Raw genomic sequence first — 25,568 nt, forward strand, 5'->3', positions numbered from 1 at the left:
AAATATGTAAAAAATGTTATAAATTATATGCAATTAAAAATAAAATAAATAACATGTATACACTATTACTATTACTAGCACCTATAACCTACTACTTATATTGTAACATAAAAATATTTTGGGATATGTATTAGAGATGTATAGATCTTCGAACTTTCTTGACGAATGGTTTCTATGAGATTCTAGGCAGAGGGTTTGGATTTCCGATTTAAAGGGTCCTATAGCTCAAGCCCCTAGATCTAAATTAGCCATTTGAAGGGAAAGGGGTGATTGGAAGCTTATCTAATACGGCAAGTATCCTAAAATGGAAAACACTGATAAAAGTAGAAACTCTCTAGTCATAGAAACTTAGTAAAATAAGAAACTTTCTAAAAATGGAAACTTTATAAAAATAGTAACTTACTAGGAATAGAAACTTAGTAAAACAAACTATACTTAAACACATACTTAAACTTAAACATGGGCAAAACACTTAACTACTCTTAAATGTCAATAGGTTGACTTTCCTGCTCACTCGATCAACTCTTTATTCCGAGGAATAACTCTCTTTCTACTTACTAAGGTGAATTCATAGCCCCTCTTTATTTGCTAGCAAACTTACTTACTTTTACTTGGGGTGAGACACATGCTGTTTTTACTTTTTACACTTTAGACACAAGTACCAAACTGTTAAACTATGCTATACCCGGCTATGTCCGACTAAGTCCCTACAGTGATATTTTTAATTGCTGCGGCATGCTTAATTATTGGGGGTAGGCCTATCGGGAGTAACGTCCCCGATACATTTGACCAAGTCATTGTATTACTTAATAATGAAATTAAACCGACAAGGACAGACACAACTTGTCATGGGGCAAACTTGAACGTTTAGTCTAAATATCACGCATTGGCATAACTTTTTGATCCTGCGGGAGATCAACTTTACAAACTAAATCTTGTGGTCTAAAACAACGACAAACTTTTTGTTAAACCTATGAACTTCACTCAACCTTTTTGGTTGACACTTTAGCATGTTTTATCTCAGGTGCTGTTTGATTCAAGCTCTTATACTTACTGCTTATGTGATGCTACTTGGACATAGGATCAAGAGATATCGCATTTATTACTTCTGCATGTGAACATTTACGATATTGTTATTCCTGTCATTGTAACGACATTTCATTTTCCGCTGCGTACTCATTAAAGTTAAATTCATCATTTAGTATTGTTCTTGTTTATTATAATATGTTGGTATGTTTTGATAATAGTGACGTTCCTTCCAGACCCTATTGGGAGGATGTTACAAAATGTCTTTCCCAGGCCTTTCCAAAATCAATGACACATGCACGCAGCATGTCCTCCAAGGTCTGAATCATTCATTCACTTTGCCCGTCAGTCTGGGGATGATAAGCAGTGCTCATGTCGAGACGAGTTCCCATGGCTTCTTGCAAAGAACGCCAAAATCTAGAAGCAAAACGAGGATCGCGATCGGAGATGATCGATAAAGGTACACCATGACGAGATACAACCTCTTTGATGTATAACTGAGCAAGTCTTTCCATCGTATCTGTTACCTTCATCGCTAGAAAGTGTGCAGATTTGGTAAGGCGGTCAACAATAACCCAAATAGTATCGTATCCGCCCACCGTCTTCGGCAGCTTAGTAATGAAATCCATTGTGATCCTTTCCCACTTCCACTGTGGGATCTCCGGCTGTTGAAGTAACCCAGAAGGTCTTTGATGTTCGGCCTTAACTTTCGAACAAGTCAAACACTTCCCAACATAAGTTGCAACGTCCTTCTTAAGATTCGGCCACCAATACTGTTCTTTAAGGTCGTGGTACATTTTGCCCGCTCCAGGATGAATCGGATATCTCGATTTGTGTGCTTCATCAAGTATCAGGTTCCGTAGATCTCCATAATAAGGTACCCAAATTCTTCCGGCATAACATCGGAGTCCAGACTCCCTAACCTCGAATCGAGAGACAAGTATGTTCAAATGTTCATGGGATATATTCTCCTCCTTGAGAGCCTCATCTTGGGCTACTCTGATCTGGCTATTGAGGTTCGAATGAATGGTGATGTTCATAGCCCTAACACGAAGAGGTGCCATCCTCTCCTTTCGGCTTAAAGCGTCAGCTACAACATTGGCCTTGCCAGGGTGATAACGGAGTTCACAATCGTAGTCGTTGAGCGTCTCGATCCATCGACGCTGTCTCATATTCAGTTGCTTCTGATCAAAGATGTGCTGGAGACTCTTGTGATCGGTAAAGATAGTGCTCTTAGTTCCATACAAATAATGTCTCCACAATTTGAGCTCAAAGACAACGGCTCCAAATTCAAGATCGTGAGTAGTGTAGTTCCGTTCGTGAATCTTTAATTGACGGGAGGCGTAAGCGATAACCTTTGATCGTTGCATCAGTACACAACCAAAACCACTCTTCGATGCATCACAATAAACAACAAAGTCGTCACTGCCCTCAGGAAGTGATAGGATAGGTGTTGTGGTCAACTTCTTCTTCAAGGTTTGGAATCCTGATTCATGTGCCAGTTCCCAAGTGAACTTCTTGCCCTTGTGAGTCAGCACGGTCAAAGGACGCGCAATCAGAGAAAATCCTTCGATGAATCTTCGGTAATAACCGGCGAGACCTAGGAATTGGCGAATATGCATCGGAGTAGTGGGGGTCTCCCACTTGCTGATGGCTTTAATCATGGCGGGATCAACTTTGATACCCTGGTCGCTTACAACGTGACCCAAAAATTGTACTTCCTTTAACCAAAATTCACACTTGGAGAATTTGGCGTAAAGTTGCTCCTGTGTTAAGAGTTCAAGCACTAATCGGAGGTGTTGCTCATGTTCTTCTTCGCTCTTAGAGTAGATGAGGATATCATCTATGAAGACGATAACAAACTTTTCCAAGTACGGCTTACAGACACGATTCATGAGGTCCATGAACACGGCAGGTGCATTTGTCAAACCGAATGGCATCACGAGAAACTCATAATGACCATAACGGGTTTTGAATGCAGTTTTCATCACGTCACTTTCCTTCACCCTCAGCTGGTGATATCCGGATCGCAAATCGATCTTTGAATAAACGCTCGATCCTTGTTGTTGATCAAAAAGATCGTCAATTCGTGGAAGAGGATACCGATTCTTGATTGTCAATTTGTTGAGTTCACGGTAGTCGATACACATACGGAAGGATCCATCCTTCTTCTTCACAAACAACACAGGTGCGCCCCAAGGCGAGAAGCTTGGTTGAATAAATCCTCAGTCTAACAGCTCTTGTAGTTGACTCTGTAATTCTTGCATCTCGGAAGGTGCGAGTCTATAAGGTGCGCGAGCTACAGGTGCTGCTCCTGGCACTAAATCAATCTGAAACTCTACGGCTCTCTGCGGCGGCAATCCAGGCAATTCCTCTGGGAAGACATCGGAAAATTCGTTCACAATTCAAACGTCGTTCACGCTCTTCACCTCAGTTTCTACCGCTTTCACATGTGCTAGGACAGCAAAACGACCCTTCTTCATAATCTTTTGCGCTTTCACGCAACTAATGAGGTTCATCTTCGAGGTACATCTCTCTCCATAGATAACCAGTGGTTTGCCATCTCCTTGTGGTATGCGAAATGCTTTATCTCCACAGATAATATCGGCCTTTATCTTGCTCAACCAATCCATACCGACGATCACATCAAAACTTCCCAGTTTGATAGGTATCAAGTCAATTTCGAAATCTGCACCAGCTATGTTGATAACAGCTCCACGACTAATATGGTCAACCTTTTCAAGTTTTCCATTTGCGACCTCGACAAGCATACTTTCTTTTAACGGGACTAATGACCAATTAATCTTATCGTAAAAATGTCTACATACATAACTTCTATCCGCACCAGTATCAAACAAGACAGAAGCTAAAAGATTGTTGATTGTGAATATACCTGTCATCAAGTCGGTGTTATCGCGTGCATCCCTTGCATTAACATTGAAGGCTCTACCTCGGGGTGGTCCTCCATCTTTTCGCTTGTCTGGGCACGCGTTTCTGAAATGGCCCGTCTGTCCACATTCGTAGCACTTCTTCGGCCCATTGGTGTTCAGCTTCCCATTCAATGTGGTGACCTTGCAGTCTTTTCCGATATGCCCAGCCCGTTGGCATTTCTCACAAACAACATTGCAATACCCAGTGTGGTTTTTGTAACACCTCTTGCATTGAGGTAGGGTTCCCTTGTAGTTCGGGTTGGAGTTGGTGTTGTTGTTGGGATTAGGGTTTCCACCGTTGTTGTGCCTCTTGGCGGGGGTCTGATCGTAGTTTCTCCCCCTGTTATTGTTGTTGTTGTTGTTGTTGTTGTTGTTGTTGTTGTTGTTGTTGTTGTTGTGGTTGTTGTGGTTGTTATCCCATTTCCTCTTCTCGCTACTACCAGCTTCAAACTTAGCCTTCTCCGGCTCGTCAAGGATGATTTGATTCCGGAGAGTATGCGCCATGCGCATTGCTTCGGGGACATTCGGTGGTTTGGATGAGGTGACATTTCCTTTGATGGACTTAGGGAGTCCCGAGAAGTATTTCTCCATGCGCTTGAATTCGGGGGTGACCATGGTCGGACACATCAGTGCTAACTCCAAAAACCTACGATTGTAACTGTTAAGGTCGTTCCCTACGGCCTTCAACTGCATGAATTCAATTTCCATCTTCTGAATTTCGGTTCTCGGACAATACTCCTCAATCATAGCCGCCTTGAATTCCTCCCATGGCGTAGCATACGCCTCATCGATACCTTTCGCTTGAGCTAACGTGTTCCACCACGTTAGCGCGCCGTTAGATAGCGTGCAAGATGCAAACTTGGTCTTATTGTCCTCCGAACAGTTGCTAACTCGGAATACCGATTCAAGTTTCTCGAACCATCTAGTGAGACCAACTGGTCCCTCGGTGCCGCTGAAGTTATGCGGTTTGCAGCTCTGGAATTCCTTGTATGTACACCCATTTCGAACGGGTGGAATAACCGGTGGTGGTGGCGGTGGAGCTTCGAGATTTCTTTCTGCTAGGGCTGCAGCGACCCGTTCGTTGATCATGTCCTCAATCTGGGTGGCGGTAGGTGTGGATCTTCCGTTAGCCATGGTATTCTAAACAAAAATTTTGACTCAAGTCAAAATCCAGTATGCAAGTAGTAGTAATACAGTATATAGTGACCAACATGGAATCAAAACATCACATGTTATTAAATAATGCATCTAGGTACAAATACCACAGAATCATCGTACAGCAATGTAAATAGAACATCGTGCAAGAATTAAATAGCGCAAAGTTCCATTCATTAATAATAATAAGTTTCATACATCTGAATAAGTTCGTACAATACATATGAAATACATGAAACTATATCTAGATTACATCATGAAATCTAAATACAAAGTCCTACGGTGAAGGCGGGTGAACTGCTCCTCGAGCCAACTGCTCCTCGAGCTCAGTGACTCGAGCTCGGAGAGTCTCAATCTCCCTCATCAGTTCCTCGTTAGAGGGAGCTGGTGGGGCAGGCGGTGCAGGTGGGGCGGGTGGTGCGGGTGGTGCTGATGTAGATGGTCCGGCTCCGGATGTAGACGGTACGTCCCTAGATGTAAGTGGTCCGTATCTAAATCTAGGTGGTACGGTTCCAGGAATAGTCAATACGTAACGGGGAACCTTGCGTATATGTGGGTCGGCAGGGTATGGCACAACTCGTTTACGAGCAGTAACCCTACGACGATGGCCAAATGCGTCAGTAAAAGCACGACCTCCATTCACCCCTGGAATTACGGTGCCGTCGAAACGGTACCGCTTCTTCGGCGGGGTGGAGGGTGCCTGAATAGGTCTATCAGCAGGATCCTCATCATCGCTGGAGTCGTCTGATGATGAAGAATCGGCGGATAATGAGTCATCCGAATCGTGTGGTGGTGACACTGGTGGCTGATCTGGTAATCCGAAGCGTCCGAAGGCGGCCAACATCTGTCTGTGTCTGCCTGGCGAAATCACGACTAAACGTCCGTCGGGAGTGTGTCGGCAAGGCGTGCGCATGTGGTTACGAAACGGCCCTTCCCCGAACTCCGCGGGGATCTCAATACCACTAATGCGGGGCTGTGACCTTGAGGGTCCGGGAGCAGACACTGGGGCAGGTGCACTAGTACCAGCTCCGGAAGTAGAAGCGCCGGGATCACTAGTGGGTGTCGGGGCCGGTGTATCGGCAGTAGCAGCAGCAGGTGTAGCAGTAGGTAGGGCGACGGGGTCTGAGTCTGTACTGCCCGAAATACAAGCAGGTGGAACATCCGACATCTGAACAAGGAAAAATAAATTTTCCATGTCAGTATGTCATAAAGCAAGCAAATAATAGGCCAACAGTTTAAATCATGTATAACGGTAACTAGCATGGCAATAACAGTAATTCGTATGAAAGTAGCATGCAATCGAAAGCAAGTAGCATCATGCAGTAGTGAAATCATGTAGTAGCATACGGCATATAGCGGAAAAAGTAAGCAGTAGCATGCAGTAAATTCAGCGGAAACAAGTAAACTAGCAAGTTGTAGATTAGTCCTATTAGTGAATCCTACTCGGGTCAGTCTTAGACTCACTAATGCAACCTAATTCCCTACAACCAATGCTCTGATACCAAATGTGATGCCCCGTACAAAACCATCGTGTACGAATCATCAACAACAGGATCATTACAAGGTTAAGTACTATATGCTGTAATTAAAGAAGTTGCATTCACGATAAAAAGGTGATGTCATAACCGACATCAAATGTTTTACATTTCAAAAGCATGCTTCACTAAGTAGAAGCAAATAATAAGTGTATGTGACCACAATGGTCGTTACAAGTCATAGTTCAAAAGTAATAAAGTATGAATGCAAGATAAAGTAGTTCATGCGACGCCAACTCTAAGCAGCGGGTGTCTACAGCACGACTAATACACAGCGGAAGCTAACCTCAAGCACCTGAGAAAAACATGCTTAAAACCGTCAACACAAAGGTTGGTGAGCTATAGTTTAAGTATATCAGTATGTAAGGTAGGCCACGAGATTTCAGTGCTACAAAGAGCGTTTCAAAACAGTATGATAAAGTATATGTTAACCGTGGGCACTTGGTAACTAACTTAACGTTTATACCCCCTGAAAGTACACTTGGCAAGTGCGTATGTCTACGAAGTATTAAACACTCGTTAAATGCTAGCGCGACTAGCCCGAGTGGGGATGTCAAACCCTATGGATCCATATCTAAGATTCGCGTTCACGGTTCAAAAACCAATGATTAAACGTTACCGAGCTAAAGGGAATGTTTATGCCGTTGTATAACCCACACATATATAAGTTTAAGTACTCGTGCCTAGTATGTAAAACATAAAATCCGCATGTATTCTCAGTTCCCAAAATAAGTTAAAGTAAAAAGGGAATGCTATAACTCACAATGATATGTAGCGGTAAAGTAGTAGTCGGGAAAGATGTGCAAGTAAATGGTCCGAGGTCAGTACCTAATAAATTATTGGGTGTTCTTTTAATGGCTTCAGTACCCGCGGGATTATTAACAGTACCCTTTTTAGAGAATGTTAAAACAAAGTCTGACTTCAGTCAGTCACCACGGCCTCTACCCTTACTGAATTAAGGTGAGACCAGTGGCCATGGCTCCGTCTATGAGTCCCTTAAGTGTGGTAAAATTTACAGAAGCAAACTCGTCTTCGTTTAACCATGGCGACGGTCTAAGTGCGAGTAGGTCAGAAATTTCTGCACAACGTTAAAGGACACAGTGACGATCGGAGGGCCATAAATCCTAAACCGTAACTCGGATTAAGACGAGTCCTATATGAAAAGTTATCTACTCGAAAATATCTATCTAAAAATAAAGGTTAGAACAGCCCAGGTCTACTGGTCTGTTACAGAAACATCAGATCAGTAGCTTTTGGACAGAAACAGTAAGTTTAAAAGGGTTCCGGTGGTCTTGGTGCTTGATGTTCATCATGGCTCTCATCCTTGATGCATATAGCTTCAAGTGTACAACTCATTGATGTATCTACATCATCTTAACCAAGTCTTGACCATCATAACCCAAGTGCAAGTCTAAGACATGAAGCACAACTCACTTAAGAGTTGTATGAAGTTTGATGAACCAAAGTTACATCAAAGTCTTAGATCTAACACATACATGGACTTTAAAGCTAATAACAAGTTACAAACTTGAAAGTAAACTAACTAATCAAGATCATAAGTAGTAGAACATAGTTCTTAGTTTGATCTTGAAAATCCAAGACTCAAAAGTCTAGATCCAAAGTTATATTTAAAGAAAACTTATTTGTGTGTTCTTGAACTTTCAAGGTTAACTTAATTTGTTCAAGAGATATGAGATCAAGACTAACTTGTAGTACTTGACCATATAAACTAACTACATGAAATTAAAGTGCATAAAATGAAGAAGTAACTAAGTAAACATGTAATTTGTTCATGGTTGTTCATACTTTAAAGATTCAAACCAAAGTTTGATCTTTAGAAAGTAAACTTTAAAGTTTACTTCATGAACTTCAAGTATGTTTTCCACAACACATGAACTTAAGTCTTTGAAACTTTAAAAGTAGAACATAAACTAGTAAGTTTATGTTCTTAAATGCTCTTGTAAATACAAGATGAATGAAGAATCAAACTAGTAAGTTTGATCTTGTAACTAGTAAAGAACAACAACAACAAAGTAAGCAACTACAACTAATAATTACAAGTAAGTAAATAATAATCAAGTAATAAAAGATGATGATGATAAAGAGGTGAAAGGCCACGGTTTTAAGGCAAAGAAAGAAGAGACAAGAATGTTTTTGTTACTTACAATCTTTAGAAAGAAAGGAGAGAAAAATGAAAGCAAATATGTGTGTGTTTGTGTTTGAATGAGAGAATGAATGAGAAGTAAGTAGAAGTAATAAAAAAAAATGAAATAAAACTCCCTCTACAAGGGGTGGCCGACGGTTTCATGGGTCAAGGGGGGGAGAAGAGTGTTCAATGGTCCATGCATGGTAAAGCTCATAAAAGGTGGTTATTAGAGGGGGTTTCATGGGGATAAGTTGCTAACTAGATTCCAAGGTTCATAACTAACTAGTTAGAGTTTAAAATGATACTTACATGACTAAGTGGGCTAGTTAATCCACTTAAAAGGTAGGGTGGGCTTGGAAGTCCAATAACATGAGTCCATTACACTAACAAAGCCCAAGTTCAAATAAATCACAAGTTAAACCAATTAAAGCCCAAGTAACTAACTAATAGCCTTAGTTAATTAAAATGATAAATAAATTTAATCATGAATGTAAATAATATCTAAAAATATCATTCGTGAAATTTCCGGGTGTCACAAAGACGTTTCGGGCAATTAAAGTCAAGTTCGGGCAATCATGGCAACATGTAAATGTAATAACATACATTCGTTTAATCACACGTATTAATAATAATAATTATTAATAAATAAACGTTGGAAATTCCAGGATCATTACATTTGACATAGTGAAAAGCATCAAAGGAATACGTACCTGTTGCCGGAAGTGGCCAGCTGCAGTGGCGGGGCTGCGGGGTTGTGTTGCCGGATATATTATTTTTTTTTATTTGTGGATGTGTGCAGTACATATGGGGTGTTGGAGGTTAGAGATGGAGAAAGAAGGTGAATAAGTAGAAGAACGTGGAAAAGAGTAGAAGGAAGGAGGAGGGGTGAGGTCCCCTGTTGGTTTAAAAAATAAGGGTGAAATGACGAAAATACCCTTGGTACTATTGGTGAATAGTGCAACAGTTTTTTGTCTTATAGATATATGATAAATTATTCGTTTGTCGTTCGTGGGTTAGTGATTATGATCAATCACTTGTCTTGTTTGGGTCCTAAATCCTAACACAATCGTGCGGTTGCACTTTGTAACCGTACGGGAGCATTCTGCATCCGTGCGGTTACACCACCAGTGAGTAAATTAACCTTAATCGCATACGAATGATTATACTATTACTCACTTTGTCTCAACCTCTATGAATACGTCATAATGAACTTGGGATGTTCATGCACTAACAGTTTCTACCGAAAATTACTTACATTATACTAATCACAAAGTAGTGTGCACGTAATAATCATCAAATTAAGCAAAGATTAAGTAACTCAACCCACAAAATCTGATCAATATCGTAAGATTAATTAATTAGCTTAAAAATAATTGATATACAAACAAAAACATTGACTTATCGAAACTAAGAGCTGACTTTGAATATGTCCAAAAGTCGTACATATGTGCTATTCCATAGTTTACTTTCAAATACATTGATTTACTTGTTCTAACGTCATAATTTTTTTTCTAATAATGCCGCCAGTTCAAAAAAATTCCAAATTAAATTGAATATATTAAAAACATGCCTCAGTTCCATTAAATTATATTCCTCGATCTTAATTCACTTGAAATTTGTATGATATAGTTTTTTAAGGCTACGTTTAGTCTTACTATATTTAAGTTTATAAATTCGAAGTCAACAAAAAATAATTCGTGTTAGTAAGTTAGCTTTGTAAACTAATAAAACCTGATTCGTCATATCACTATTCGACAAGTCAATACCGCTTACCGTAACATAAAGTATAAATATTCATTTATAATATTGATTTTCTTATAAAATTTTTGTTAATTGTATTATTTACGGTAAATATGAATTATAAATTAGTTATAGAATGCTTAAATATGGTTACGTTTAGCATTTTTTATTATTATTATATATTTATTTATATTAGTATAAAATATACAAAAATACATAATATAATAACTTATGTTAAAATAATGTTAAATATATTCCTTGGCGCGCATTTCACTCGCATTATCTTTAGACAACTATTAATTGCTTCTCCCTTCAAGTAATCAAGGATAATAACAAAACAATATATAATAAATGACACATAACCCTTTTACCAAAAAAATAATTGACACATAACTCATACCTACAGATGAATTATTATAATATAATATAATATATATGCATAAGAATTATTACAACCTCAGCTCACCATATAAACTATTACAAAGACTTCCTGCTAAAACTCATCTAAAGTTCTGTAAAAATCCTTTGGGAGCGTTCATATTAATTGTAGTTTGAAGATGACAAGCACAATCACGGGGGCAAGTAGAACCAGACTCGGTCCTCCAACAACCGGAAAACTTATAACTATCCTTAACATTGATGGCGGAGGTGTACGAGGTATCATTCCCGGTGTCATTCTTCAGTACCTTGAATCAGAACTACAGGTAATACATGTTCCCAATAACAAAAGTGTTTCACTAGGTTTTTCATAAATAAATAAGAGAAATATCAAATTTCATTTTATAACTCTGAATCAACGTTTAGTAACGTTTTCTAATGCTACGAACAATCAAACATAGATATAGTGCTCCAGGGTCGTAAAAACCATCATTTTATTCCTCAACTCAGTTAACAAAATATATGGATATGGGTAGATGAATTTTATTTAAATGAATGCGAGTATAGATATGTTTAAGGATTTAAATAGATATGGATATATGACTCCAAGTCATTGGTATTCCTACATGGGAGGCGTGAAAACTGAAGCTCCATAATGGGCGTTGTCTTCGGCAAAAAATGTGACCTCAATTTGATGTCAATTATAAAGCTCTTAATGGACGGTATGAGAAGGTTTTGAGTGACATCGTGAAATGTAATTGAGAGTTTGATGAAATAGTAGTACTCTTTCTATCTCATATTATTGTCACCAAAAAAAAAAAAAAAAAAAAAAAAAAAAAAAAAAAAAAAGTATAAGGATATGTGTACTTGCTGTTTACTTTTCAGTTTTACTTTTACTATTCTTTTTTTCTTTAATCCTATCTACATACATTAAGGGTATAATAGAATTTAATATTTTTTTATTTCTATATATAGAAGTGAATAATTAATTTAAAACATCAAAAATAAAATAAACCAATACATCAACCTGCACGCTCTCTCTTCTTTCAAAAACTAAAAACCCTAGATCTAAACACTAGACGCCGCCGTTTACCTTTTAACTTCCGGCCACCGGCTTCTACGCCGGTGGTCCGGTTTGCCTTCATCTCTTTCGCCTTCTCCTTTTCTGTTTTCTTTTCTATTTTTTTCTTTTCTTTCGTCGTTTCGAGTTGCCGGAGGTATGCCTCCGTTTGCGTGTGTCGATTGAGCCCTAGCCTTCCTTCTATGCATCAGTTAGACTTATTTTCTCCACCATCGGGTCTCTTCTTCTCGGTTGCATCTTACTTACAAGTTATGTTGGCTGGTGCGTTTTTAATTTCCTTGGCTTGTTGGTTGAGGTAAGTTCGTGTTTTTAGTTTCGTGGTTGTGGGTTTCGTGGTTGCAGGTTGTGTGTGTTCGTGGGTTTTGTTTAGTCGTTGTCGGTTCTTCGATGCAGCAGGTATTGTGTGCACGTTCGTGGTGGTTGTCGTGGTGAAGGTTCTCGTGGTTAATAGTATTCGAGGTCATTGTTTAATGGTTCGTAGGGGTATAGACTGTGGATGGTCTGTTTGCAGAGTTAGTAGGGTTCGGGTGCTCTTCGATACACGGTTTGGGTCTTTCGAGTTCGAGGTTTTGAAGTGGTAACAGGTGGGGTTCGATTTGTGGTTTTTTCTATCAGTGGATCTGGTGGTTCCTAGTGTTCCTGAGGCGGTCAGATCTGCTGGTTGTAGTTCATCATGTGGCGGTCGATCTATCGTGGTTTGTTTCTTGTGAAACCATATAGTCATATTACATTGTCACCTCTTGATGTGATTGTGGTTTTGGATTATTGGCTTGAATTTTGGGGATTTCGAGATTGTTGTTTGTGTGCTTCGAGTTCGTGATTGTTGTTGGTGTGCTCCGATTCCTTACTCTCTATCGAGTGATTGCCCTTATGTGATTATGTAATGTGTTTGGTTAAAATATCTAGAGATTATCCTTGATGGTCGGATCTTCCATATGATGTGTCGAGTTAATCTTCGTGTTTAGGCCAATTCGAGCTAAATTTCATGTTTAGGCCAATTCGAGTTAAATTTCGTCCTTAGGCCATTTAGAGTTAAAAATCGTGTTTAGGCCAATCGAGTGAGGGCTTTAGGAATGTTGTTTTCGTGTCGTGTTTAATTTGTGTTAGTCATCTCGAGTTAAAGTCTTTTGTACCTCCTAGCATCTTGCTAGTTTGTTATTAATATATAAAATTTATTGCCTTTCAAAAATAAAAAATACTAAAATAAAATACTAAAATACTGAATAGGGAAGGAGGAGTAAAAGAATAGTAGTATAATATTTGATGGACACTCCTTGCTTGCTCCGTTTAAAACACCACCAACACTTTGTATAAAATACAAATAATTTAATGTTTGTATTAAAACTTTCAAAATTAAAACGTGGTACTTATTTTGAGACGGGCAGTATAAAAATTTCGTGTGGATAAAGATAATATATATTTAACTTCTTGAGTAGAACAATGTCATAACAATGAAATAAAATCATTTTTTTTATGAAACATATATAGGATTGATTTCATAATTACCAACCATTTTGAGTCACTAACAAATAACATCATATCCACTATGTAGCAAGTTACTATGTACATATTCATATTAAATAATGGAGACATATATACAGGCATTAGATGGTGATGATGTAAGGTTAGCAGATTATTTCGATGTAATTACTGGAACAAGTACAGGAGGTCTTATTACAATTATGATAACGGCTCCAGACGCAAACAACAGACCTTTGTATGCTGCGAAAGACATCGTTCCATTTTATCTTGACAATTGCCCCAAGATATTCCCTCAAGTTGGGTAAGATATGAATTGCAACTTTCTACTTATCACAAAAGGAGACATATATGTCTACTATGGCCTACCTACTATGTATTTACTAGTTGTACGGGATATCAACGAAATGTACGTCTAGTGGAAATTTTTTGAGGTTTTTAACTAGTATAATTATCGGATAACCATTGGATATATAGTGTAAAAAAAAACAAAATTCAGCTAGCTTTTAACTAATTACACCCGTAACTATGTTTTATTTGGATCCATCACTAATTGTTTAGTGACATTAATTATATCTTTTGCATAAATAACAATTAATATTAAAATTAGAATTAGAATGTCTTTATCAATAAAATGAAGGATCATATAAACCGATACAATAAACCGACGACTGTTAAGACTCGTAAAGAGTAAAAAATTTAGAAAAACCTAAAAACTAGCTAACTCAATCCGAGTCAAAACGAGAACGACCATAAAAGATACGGAGTAACAAACATAACCAAGGTGCTCTTAAGCTCAATCAATGAGTTGAGTGTTCGATTTTCAAAACTTTTAATAGGTTCATTTTTTTGGGTACAAAATTTAGAGGACCGTTTGCTGGGATTATAAAGACGTTTAAGACGATGTTGGGACCAAAATACAATGGGAAGTACCTTAAAAGTTTAGTAGAGGGGATACTAGGAACCACAAAGTTGGACCAGACGTTGACCAACATTGTCGTACCAAGTTTTGACATTAAGACTATGCAACCAGTGGTATTTAGCTCCTTTCAGGTCTGTATTTTTAAATTTCTAGCTACATCTTTTATGTCACCTAATTAATTACTGTAACTAATAGAGTTCAATTATATTATACATTTTATTAATTAAAGTTATTATTGCAATCGCGATATATTTACCTTGGAATTTGAAGGTGCCAAGGGAACCTAACATCAATGCTCAATTATCGGACATCTGCATCGCTACATCTGCGGCTCCTACTTACCTCCCAGCCCATTATTTTGTGAACGATCAGCGTGAGTTTAATCTTATTGATGGTGGTGTTGCCGCAAATAACCCGGTACGTAATTAACATAAAAACCAAAGGGCATTTGGCCCAGCGGTATCGTGGTGGTTATCAAAGGCGTCTTTGAACATAGACAAGATAGCCAACCGTCTAGGACCCAAAAATTTTAAAGGGCCCAAAATTTTTAATATGTATATACCTTTCTCAAAGTACTCAAATAAATAGAATATAAAATTGTCAATTGATGTATTATTGTAATTTTAAATATTTAAATACATTGTATGTGGGAAAATAAATAAATTTAAGTGTTATCTTTCTATATGTATTAAAATTAATTAACGTGTATGAGGGCCCATTTTTTTCGTCTAGGGTCCCGAAATTATTGAGACGGCCCTGGTGGGTATCGTGGTGGCCCTCCAACCAAGAGGTTGAGGGTTCAAGTCCCACTTGGAACATATTCGTGGTTGTAAATATTCGTGTTAATTGTGTCTGTGTTTGCCTTAAAAAAATTATTATTATACATACTTGTATTGTATTTAATTTAATAAATTTATATTGTCCGGATGGAGTGGCATGGCAGACTTTGGTTGCACTAGGGGAAGTGACAAGGCAAATTCTGAAAGAGGATCCAAATTTCGCATCGATTACACCCCTTGATTACACACGTTATCTATTGATATCAATTGGAACGGGTACACGTAAGCTTCAACCTTTATATGATGCAAAAATGGCATCCAAATGGGGAGTTATCTCATGGATGATAAACCAAGGTTCTACTCCACTCATAGACTGCTTCACTCAAGCAAGTGCTGATTTGGTTGTTATGCATAACAACGTCGTCTTTGAAGCCCTTAATTCTGTTAACAACTATCTCCGTATTCAGGTACAAATATATATATATATATATATATATATATATATATATATATATATATATACAACTGATCATCATCCATTGATATATAGATTAATTATTTGTAAACTAACTATTAAAAATATATATAGGTGGATAACTTGAGTGGCGACGTGTCTTCAGTAGACGTATCAACGAAGCAAAATTTAGAGGATTTAGTGAAAGTAGGGGAAGGGTTATTAGATAGCCTGGTTTCACGAGTGAATACAGATACAGGAGAGGTTCAAGTGGTTCCAGCTGATGGTACGAATCGTGAAGCATTGAAAACGTACGTATACCTCATTTTGTTCCCAAATTGCACTTAATTCTTGACTTAAAACCGGGTTTATTTTATTAATTAATGATGCTTTTATTTATGTTAAATGTAGGTTTGCAAAAAGACTCTCGGAGGAACGGAAACTAAGGGAGACAAACGTAACGAATGAAGCAACAGGGCTTGTGTGAATTGTTTTCGTCTTATCTATGAAGTATTGATTATTGAAGCATGCATCATGTGTGAATTGAAAAAGAGTGTATAAGTTTTTAATTTGTTGTTATGGTGTATTTACTACAACTATATTTATTTGATTTGATTTATTGCCAAAACAATTGTGCTGTACGTACGCATTACATTTATAAAACCTTATTGGTTCCAATTTATTTACTGCAATAGAGAATTTTTTATTTATGTCATAACGGCATAATTAACAACAATTGAACCGAATTAGGATTGCGGTCCGCGCGTTGCCTTGGTTTTTGTAACTTGTTGGTTGAGGTATTTGGTTAATGTGTTTAGTAGATGTGGATGCATGAAGGTATATAAACATATTCCTACATAGTTTATTACATCAGGTAAATACATATAGTTCACTACACATTCATATTCCTAGATAGTTTATTACATAACATAAAGACATAGTTAAGTGTACATAGTTCAGTACACATTGTCATACGAAGGGTGTGCAAAAGATGGGTGGGCGTCTTGTTTGGTAGGCTTTCTTCTGCTTTTTAGGTGTTTGATCTTCTTGGTCTTCAAGTAAAGATGTTTGTTATTTTTTTTATTTGATGTTGTTGTTTAATTGTTTTGAATATTTTTTTAAAGAATTTTACCTGAGTTGTTGAACAACATTCTTTTTGCTGTTGGTGGTTCCTGTGATGGTGTGTCAATGTTTGTGGCTGGTAGAATTTCAGTGGTTGGCGGTGTGTAACTACTAGTGTGGTCAGGCTGGAAGATGTCGTCTACCATGTATTCGTCATTTGTTTGGTAGTGGAATTGGAAGATGCGAGTTGTTCCTTCGAGGGCTTTGATTGGATCTGGGAGCACATTTTTGTTGTCGTAGCCTATGTCAAGGATCATTTTCTTGCAGCTGATGCCTATCAGTTTTTCGATTTTGTCACATAATAGGGCCAGTGTGGTTGTTGCTGTGTTATCTGTTATGAGGATTCTGAGACAATAACTGTGAATAGGAAGTTAGTTAGTTTTTTTCAATGGTAAAGTTATGTTTAGATATATAAAAACTTAGATACCTAAAGTCATGTTCTTTTGGTGTTCCATGGTTTGGACAGAGGAGTTCGTGTATTTTTCCTCTTACTTTTTTGTTGCAATTTTCTTTGTCGCAACTTGCGTAGAACCATGGTCTGCTGCCCTCCACGTGCTCTATTTTTGCTTCACATATGTATCTGTTGCTTTGTAGTACCTGTTTATTTATTTTATTTCATTGTAAACGACAAATTTTTATAGTTTTAGTAAATCTTTTTTAATTATATAAGGCCTTACTGAAATTATTTACCTTGTTTTGTTGGAAATCGAAGGTTTGTAGTTTTGTTAGTGTTATCCTGTTGCGTTTCTGTTCCTTCTGCAGGCTTTCCTTTTTGTTAGGTCAACTAACAACATTGGTTTTTGGCTGAATAGTTCTCTAAATCTGTTATAGATATGAATGTTATTGACTATTATAATTGCTTGATGAGTAGTTTGTGCTAGTGTTTTTGTACTTGTTGATTGAGTCCCGCTATTCTGGAGTGTTGGGTTGAAGTAATAATATGTAGCTGGAGATGGTTTTAGTTGAACCATACATGTTCCTGTGAATATACATGGCCAGCATGAACTTACGGCAATGAGGACATGTTTTATGTGGGATTCGTATTCGTTGACACATCAAAGGGAGTTGCACGCTGGTTCCAAAGTATGAGCTGTAGATAGTTTTTACTATCAAGCATGGCATAGGTATTATTACAGCTTCGAATTGAAGTTAGAGTATATTGTTTAGATATGTTAATATTTATCAATCGACACATGTATTGCAGGATAAATTATTGATTTAAAACCTAATTGACAATTTATACATATTTTACAAAATGTTTATTTAATCGCAAAGGTATGTAAAATCTGAGTGAGAGTAAACTTACTCGAGATCGATGATGTCAATTAGTCTGAAGCATTTTCAGCCGTTAGGATTGTTGATGTGTCGTATGTTGCCGATGTTGTGGATACATCCAATGTAATCTATTGTTGTATATTTATGTTTGTTAGTATGTTATGGTTATGTAAAGATTTTTGAAATATGTGTCACATACCAGTCAGTATAGGTGCTATGTTTCTTATCCGATCGCATACTTCATCATAGGGGGCGAAGTGGAAACAGTGTTGTGGGAATGGTTCTGCTGGTATTGGTTTAAAATCGGCGCATCTTCCAATTGTTAAGGTTACTTTTGTTGTGAGTGTTCGCTGCCAATGTGAGTGTTAGTGCACTAAATGGAGTTGTCCATCGCTGTCGAACAGCCTGAGAATGGTTTAGGTCTACGTTGTACAGCTAGGATAATACTGAACTAGAAAACTCATGTCACATGAGCATATGTGACCAAACGTGTAATATAGGTCTGTCTCGTACGGTTGAAACTGTCATACGTACGGTTGAATGCTCAACCGTGTGTGTGAGCTGACAGTAGGCAGACACTATAAATAGAGTTTTCTAGGTCATTTGTTGTTGAGGCTGGTATCACCAAGATCACTTGAGTGTGTGTGAGGTGTGTGCTCCTCCTCTTCACCTTCATGGTGGAGAGGATCCATGGTGGATTGATGCTCTAACCACCATGGAAATGACAAAGTGATTAGTCTAATTCATGTATTTGTTTATTGTAATCGTTTCTTTAATTTATTACATGTAATTTTACTATAATCATCATATTATTATTGCTTTGTACATGTGTTCATTGCTCATCTTCATTGTTCATCTCATTTACACTTGTTTATGCTCAAATTACTAATGGATGCTTGTCCCTTGATCTAAAGATCTTAGCAACTGATGCAAGGGATCCAACACTTTGAAAGTCTTATGTTTTACTGCTTATGTTTGCTCGTACTCCGTTTCCCTGAAGGATTCGTTAATACTCACTAAGGGTTTACATAATTTAGTTTAGTCTTTATCAATGTGATGTAAATGTTACCTCTACGTCAATGAGTATGCAGCAAGTGGAGCGGTTTCTTCGGTGTTGGTTACCACCCATTTTCTGTATACTTTGACTTCGATAATTTTTCTTGTGTCGTCTGTTTCTAGTTCTTTGATTGGTGTTATCTCAACCATTCTGCAGTTAGAATATATTGTAGTAAGTTGTTAGGTGGTATGTAACAAAGTCGTTTGCATATGTTTATGACTAAATGTGGCTAGAAGTAAACATGCATAAATTATATAACATAATAAATACTAACACATAATTTATTACATAACATTCACCACCTACAAATATTAACTAATAGCTAGTTTTTTAGATTTTTTTACATCCTAAAACACGATAACTTCATAGATATCTAAAGCCCTCGTCTTCATAGATAGCAGAACTTGTCTTCACTGCACGAGCTACCTTCATCAAGTAGATACAATCTAACCATTGTACCAATTCGCGCAGCTCGATTTTTTATGAATTCAAACTGCCCATCAACATAAACAAACTTGAACCTTTCCTCATGTTCATCAAAATATAAAACGGAAGTGAATTGACATGGTATATCCTTTTTAAATAAATCGTGCAACCAATCTAGGAAAAAGATTGTCGATTCTCAAATGTTGAACATTTTTTTCCCATCCACGTACCACTTCCAGCCAAGAGTAAAGCTTCTACCATAGAATACGTCCATCAAAATATAACTCTCGTCATCACTGTTATGACCATAAAGTGTATCCATTTAAAAGTATATATCATATACATGCAAAATCCAATGTTAAAGATTTTCTCACACAACCTCTGTGCCACTTTAAATTGTTCTACTTGAAGTTGTTTTCACTTATATATGAACAAAGAAAGCCATATACGTTAGAAAACATAATGTTCTTATGTTATAAGATTATGTTGTGTTGTAACATAATGTTCATACATTAAAAAATAATTCTACAATAAGTTAAAAAAAAAAATTCAAACCCCTAGAGTTCATATTATTTACTTTGATGAAGACGAATAAACGCAAAACAAAAGTTAAAAGGATATATAAAGACATAGAAAATGTAAATACCCGTGTGATATGGGGTAAGGATTAATACCCATTTATATATCTGATTATAGACATTTCTATTTATTTTCTCAATTTGGATAATATCACACTCGTACCTAACATCTTGATCTCACAAACCCTAACTTAATTCTTGTTTGTAACTGGATTAAACCAAGTATAGAATCTAATTCCTTATACAATTGGTAGCTAAAAAACAGTTTGTATTTCGATTTCCTCGCTTTAATCTTTGTTAGTTTAACTTTTTGTATAAAAGTGTGTTTATATGGGTTTTGCCTTGATTTACACTTATAATGTGTTGTTAGAGCGTGTTTGATGCTTGATATTTGTTGCATGTATGTTGATTCAACTTCGTGAGCTTTGAATCGACCAAGAACAGCTCGAAATCGTGAAATTAGATTGTAACCCGAGAGCTGATGCTGATGACTGTTCTTCAGCACCGGTGCATGTAAGCTCATGCGCGCGGGAGAGATGTCCCAGACGCGGGTAAGTCTTACCCGTGTTCATGAGCTCAAATGCACGTGTAAGCATGTTACACACACGCGTGTGTAGGACTTTATCTGCGCGTGTATAATTTTTTAGACCAAGGGGTACGCTTGTGCTGGTACCCGCGTGCGTGATTGATTCTGACGCACGTGAAAGGGTCTCACGCGCGTGTGTGCCCTTAAAGTTTATGGGTCTTGTGCAATTTTGACCCACATGTGCTTTTATGCAATATTGAATGGTTTAACTATTTAATTATGATGCGTATGATGATGTTGGACAGTTTACTGACTCTGTATATGACGATCTCAGGTGATAAGATCAAAGAAAATGCTTAGTAGATAGACATCTAAGCTGTTGCCGGTAATTGGTGAGTGGACCTATCTCTTGGTAGAGTTTAAGTAGCAAGTCAAGCTATTGTTATTTATTCTAAATTACCATGCTTAGCTTGTTATTGATGTCATGCTTAGATTATGTTGTATTCTTCTTGTTATATGATGAATGTGCGCACTGTGTTTGATACCAACCGGGCAAGAGGTGTAACATCCCGCATTTTTCCGTTAAATTATTTTAACGCCCGTCTTTTTCTTTTTTAAATAATACCCTTCGTATCTAGATTCGTATCCTTTGTTATGTAACATTTTAAATATTCTCGTTGTTGGAAGATAACGTCTCCCGTACTCTCGTGTAATTTAAAATAATTCGTTTGGTTAATTCACGCACCCGCACCCGAACTAGAGGGACCATTTTTGCCAAGCGATCAAAGGTGTGACTAGGTCAACTAGTCAACACCCTTTCTCATCCATTCATTCATTTCCATTTTCCTTTAACACTTTCAACTTTTCTTTCAATCTTCATCATCAAGATTCATCATCCATTCATGATCTAGCAAGCTTCGATCAAAACAAAATACATATTTGGAATCCTCTCTTCATCCTCTTCAATTTGATACCAACTTCATCTCTTTTGGGTAACTTTCTAAAATCACTAATTTTATGTGTTCTTGAGATTTTGAGTTATAAAGTTGTTAATTAGTGTCTATGGCTCATTGTGATATCGTGTATGTAATTTGTATGCTTGATTTGTTGTATTTGGTGTAACTAGTTCATTATGAAAATTGCTTGCTAAATCTTTGATTTTGGATGATTAAAAGTTGTTTAATTGTTAAAGTTCATGTATTAAATGTGTTACTAGCATCATTAGCTTCAATTTGATGTGGAGGATGATTGAGAAAACTTCAAAAACATGATTATTGATTTTGAGATGTTTGACTAGGGTTTGATAGTTCTTGACATGAATTTTTGGATGCTTGAATGTCATGGAATGTTAATTGCTAGTGTTTAGTAGTAATGTATGCTCCATTACCTTCAAAACGGCATATCATATGTGTGAATTGGTTTCCCGAAACTCAAATTGCATTTGATGAACTTGAAACTTTGAAATGAACGTTTAATGATCACTTGATGAGTTTTCGGCTATTGTAAATGATGTTGTCGTTTGATGATAAGTGCTTAGTTGTGTTCCTTGTCAAAAGAGCTTTCCAACGGTATAAGATACGTCTTCTAGTTGTTTACGGTTTGCGTTTTGTGGTTGTTTGAAGTTTTGACCAAGACTTGAACCTTGAAACTGACCAGGTGCCAGACCACGTGTTAGGTCGCGGCGCGACACCTCTGGACGCGGCGCGGCAATAGCCGTGTTTGGGTTCTGACCTACTTTGTCAAATTTCGAAAAATGTTTGCTATGCTACGCACCTCCGATTAACATGTAACTTGGCCAACATGCTCATATATGACTTCTAAGCTTAGAAAAATAGTTCGGGACCCGACCCGAACGTGTTGACTTTCGTTGACTTTGACCGACCAAAGTTTGACTTTTTGTCAAACTTAACCAATTAATTATGCAATCTTTCTAACATGATTCTATACTTGTATCTTGCATGAAACTTGACAATTTGACTCACATGCTTCATAATCGAGTCGTAACGAGCCATAGGACTAATTGAACATCTTTGACCGTTTGTGTTTACCGTTATTGATACAACCTATATGTTTAGGTCAAGACTAGCTTTGTCTTTGCACGCGTCTACTTGTTGAAGTACTTTATTAACTCTTGCACTCAAGGTGAGATCATAGTCCCACTTTTACTCTTTTTGAACTTATATTGGGATGAGAAAACATAAACGATTCTTTTGAACTAAGTGAACACAAGAACGGGAAAACAAACATTCTACATACGAGTTTAGAACAAAAATCCTCAATTCGATTATCATTAGTTACACTTGCCGGGTGTAAGCGAGAACTTATGTTATATGGCCATATGGGTTGACAACCCTCATCCTTGACGGTTCGCTACCGTCTACGGATGAAATATATTTTCGAGAATCAGTGTTTGTTCTAGCACTAAGTGATGGGGTATACAATGGAAGGAATGTTAAGCTTTGATAATTGGGTGCTCGTGAAACAAACTTTTGGAATGTATTACTATTATTTCTTTGATGCAAATCTTGTGGTTCACTTGTACTTACTTACTTAAACCTATGATTTCACCAACGTTTTCGTTGACAGATTTCTATGTTTTTCTCAGGTCTTGCACGATATGTGAAACATGCTTCCGCTTACTATTTGATACTTGCATCCGATGTCGAGTATACATGCATTTCATGGAGCGTCCCTTGACTTTACTTTAAACCGTGTCGCCTAGATTTCAATCGTACTTATAACGTTGTAACTTAACTTTTGGTTGAACAATTCTGGTAAACTTTGAAACAATCTTTATTTTGAAATGAAGGCGACATATTTTGGTCAAACGTTATCTTAAAGACTTATAATCAGGTAATGGGACCCACGTAGCCGACGCCGTCACTTGACGATTTGTCGGGGTCGCTACAAGTGGTATCAGAGCTTTGGTTGTAGGGATTTAGAGTTCATTTGTGTCCACCCCGAGTCATAGGGTACATAGGTGAATCTAGACTACAACCGGCATATAGACTGAAGTAGGAATTACTTGACTATTTGTGCATTTATACTTGAACTCTTCTATCATATCTAACTCGTATTCGATCTTGATCTTACGTTGATAAATTTTGTTGATGCGCCACCTTGACTTTATGAAGTAATGTTAAATGCACATGAGAATCAGGGTAATATAATTTCCGGGATTATATTACGGTGATTCACATGGACGTTCCGACACTATGACATAGAGAATTTAAGGCGAGTCAAGGAAAAATTTTCTCTATATCCTTATTCCATATCACGGTTAGTATTGTTAAGAATACTAATCAACGATATTCTTGTGTCATGAAGGAACAATGGCTCACCAAGGTCAACACAATACTCCTCTCGAAACTCTAGAACAAGCTCTTCAACGAATGATAACCACCGTCGTGGGTACGGCCGTGGCCGATCACTTTTCCAACAACACCAATCGTGGAGCCGGTAATTCAATCGAAGGTTGCTCCTACAAGAACTTCATGAAGTACAATCCTCCCACTTTCGATGGAACCGGGGGACCGGTTACTCTCACCCGATGGTTTGAACAAATGGAGACCGTTTTTAACACAAGCGGTTGTCGAGACCAAGATAAGGTCAAGTTTTCCACCCTCACTTTCACCGGTATTGCTCTCTCATGGTGGAACACGTATGTACAATTAGTGGGAAGCGATGAAGCCCACCCACTCTCTTGGACCGAATTAAGAGAAAGAATGATCACCGAATACTTCCCGCGCGACGAGACTCGAAGGCTCGAACAGGGTCTAAGGAATTTAAAAACGGTCGGAAATGACCTCGAAGCTTATAATCAACGGTTTACCGAACTAGTCTCGATGTGTCCAAATCTCATGACTCCCGAATCCCTAAGAGTCGAACTTTACATGGATGGCCTCCCTAAGAGCATTCAACACAAGGTAATGACATCTCAACCCACTAACCTACAAGAGGCTTTAACAATGGCCCGCCAAGCCTTAGAAACGGTGAATGAAATGGAAGTACCGGCACCAATGGTCGAGAACCACCCGAGTAACAACAAAAGAACATGGGAAGCCTCTCAATCAAGCAACCACAACAATAACAACAACCCCGCCAAGAAGCCTTTTACCTCCAACGACAAGAAAAGCTATGCCGGAAAACTACCTTTTTGTAACGAATGCCACAAGCATCACTTTGAAGGATGTGGCAGGTTTCACCACCGGCGCCAAGGACCCGTCGCTCGAAAGATGCCCAACGCACACAGAACGGGTGCTTGCTTCGAATGTGGCCAACTGGGTCATTTTAGGAATGTGTGCCCAAATAAGAAAATCAACCCCAACGCACGCCGTTGAACCTTCAACATCGACACCTAGGATGCCCGGAACGACGATGGACTAGTAACGGGTACGTTTCTTCACAACAAACCGTATACTTCATACTTATTCGATTTCATTACCGTTAGACGTTTTATAACCAAGTCTCTGACTCATACTCTTTGCACTTCACTTTTTTTTTTTCCCCTAGACACTACTTAGGCAATTTAAGTGACCAACGGAAAATATTGTGTGCCTATAAATTTTATTGGAGGATATACGTTAAGACTTTTGACTTGACACCTATAGAACTAGGGAGCTCGGAACCTATTCGTTAAAAAGAAAATGTTTCCCCATCATCTTGTATAGATTATTGTGAACTGAGTAATTTTCGGTTGGAAACCGATACCCTCTCCCTCGCATCCATGACCTCATGATTTCTTGCATGAATCCCGTGTGTATTCCAAAACGACCTCCGTTCCGGTTATCGTCAATTGGGGGTTAAGGGAGACGATGTCTCCTAAGCCATTTTTTTTTCCCGAACTCGCAACGTTAGTTGTAAATCTCTCTTAGTACCGTTTGATTTATTTAGGACTCCGTCCGTATTCATGAACCTCCTAAACCACGTATGCAACTTATCTAGACAAATCTGTTATCG

The 25,568-nt window shown here is 37.8% G+C and overlaps 1 protein-coding gene across 1 annotated transcript; it reads left to right on the forward strand.

Annotated features, from left to right (window-relative positions):
• The first annotated feature begins 11,077 nt into the window (after nucleotides 1–11,077).
• Nucleotides 11,078–16,173, forward strand: LOC139891824 (patatin-like protein 3). Its single transcript, XM_071874833.1, has 7 exons — nucleotides 11,078–11,236; nucleotides 13,593–13,774; nucleotides 14,337–14,523; nucleotides 14,663–14,809; nucleotides 15,336–15,638; nucleotides 15,761–15,936; nucleotides 16,037–16,173. Exons 1-7 carry the CDS (start codon nucleotides 11,090–11,092, stop codon nucleotides 16,110–16,112), a joined length of 1,218 nt encoding a protein of 405 aa, XP_071730934.1. The 5' UTR covers nucleotides 11,078–11,089; the 3' UTR covers nucleotides 16,113–16,173.
• Nucleotides 16,174–25,568: the final 9,395 nt, after the last annotated feature.

The sequence above is a fragment of the Rutidosis leptorrhynchoides genome, chromosome 2, assembly GCF_046630445.1.
Source record: "Rutidosis leptorrhynchoides isolate AG116_Rl617_1_P2 chromosome 2, CSIRO_AGI_Rlap_v1, whole genome shotgun sequence".
In the NCBI taxonomy this organism is placed as follows: domain Eukaryota; kingdom Viridiplantae; phylum Streptophyta; class Magnoliopsida; order Asterales; family Asteraceae; genus Rutidosis; species Rutidosis leptorrhynchoides.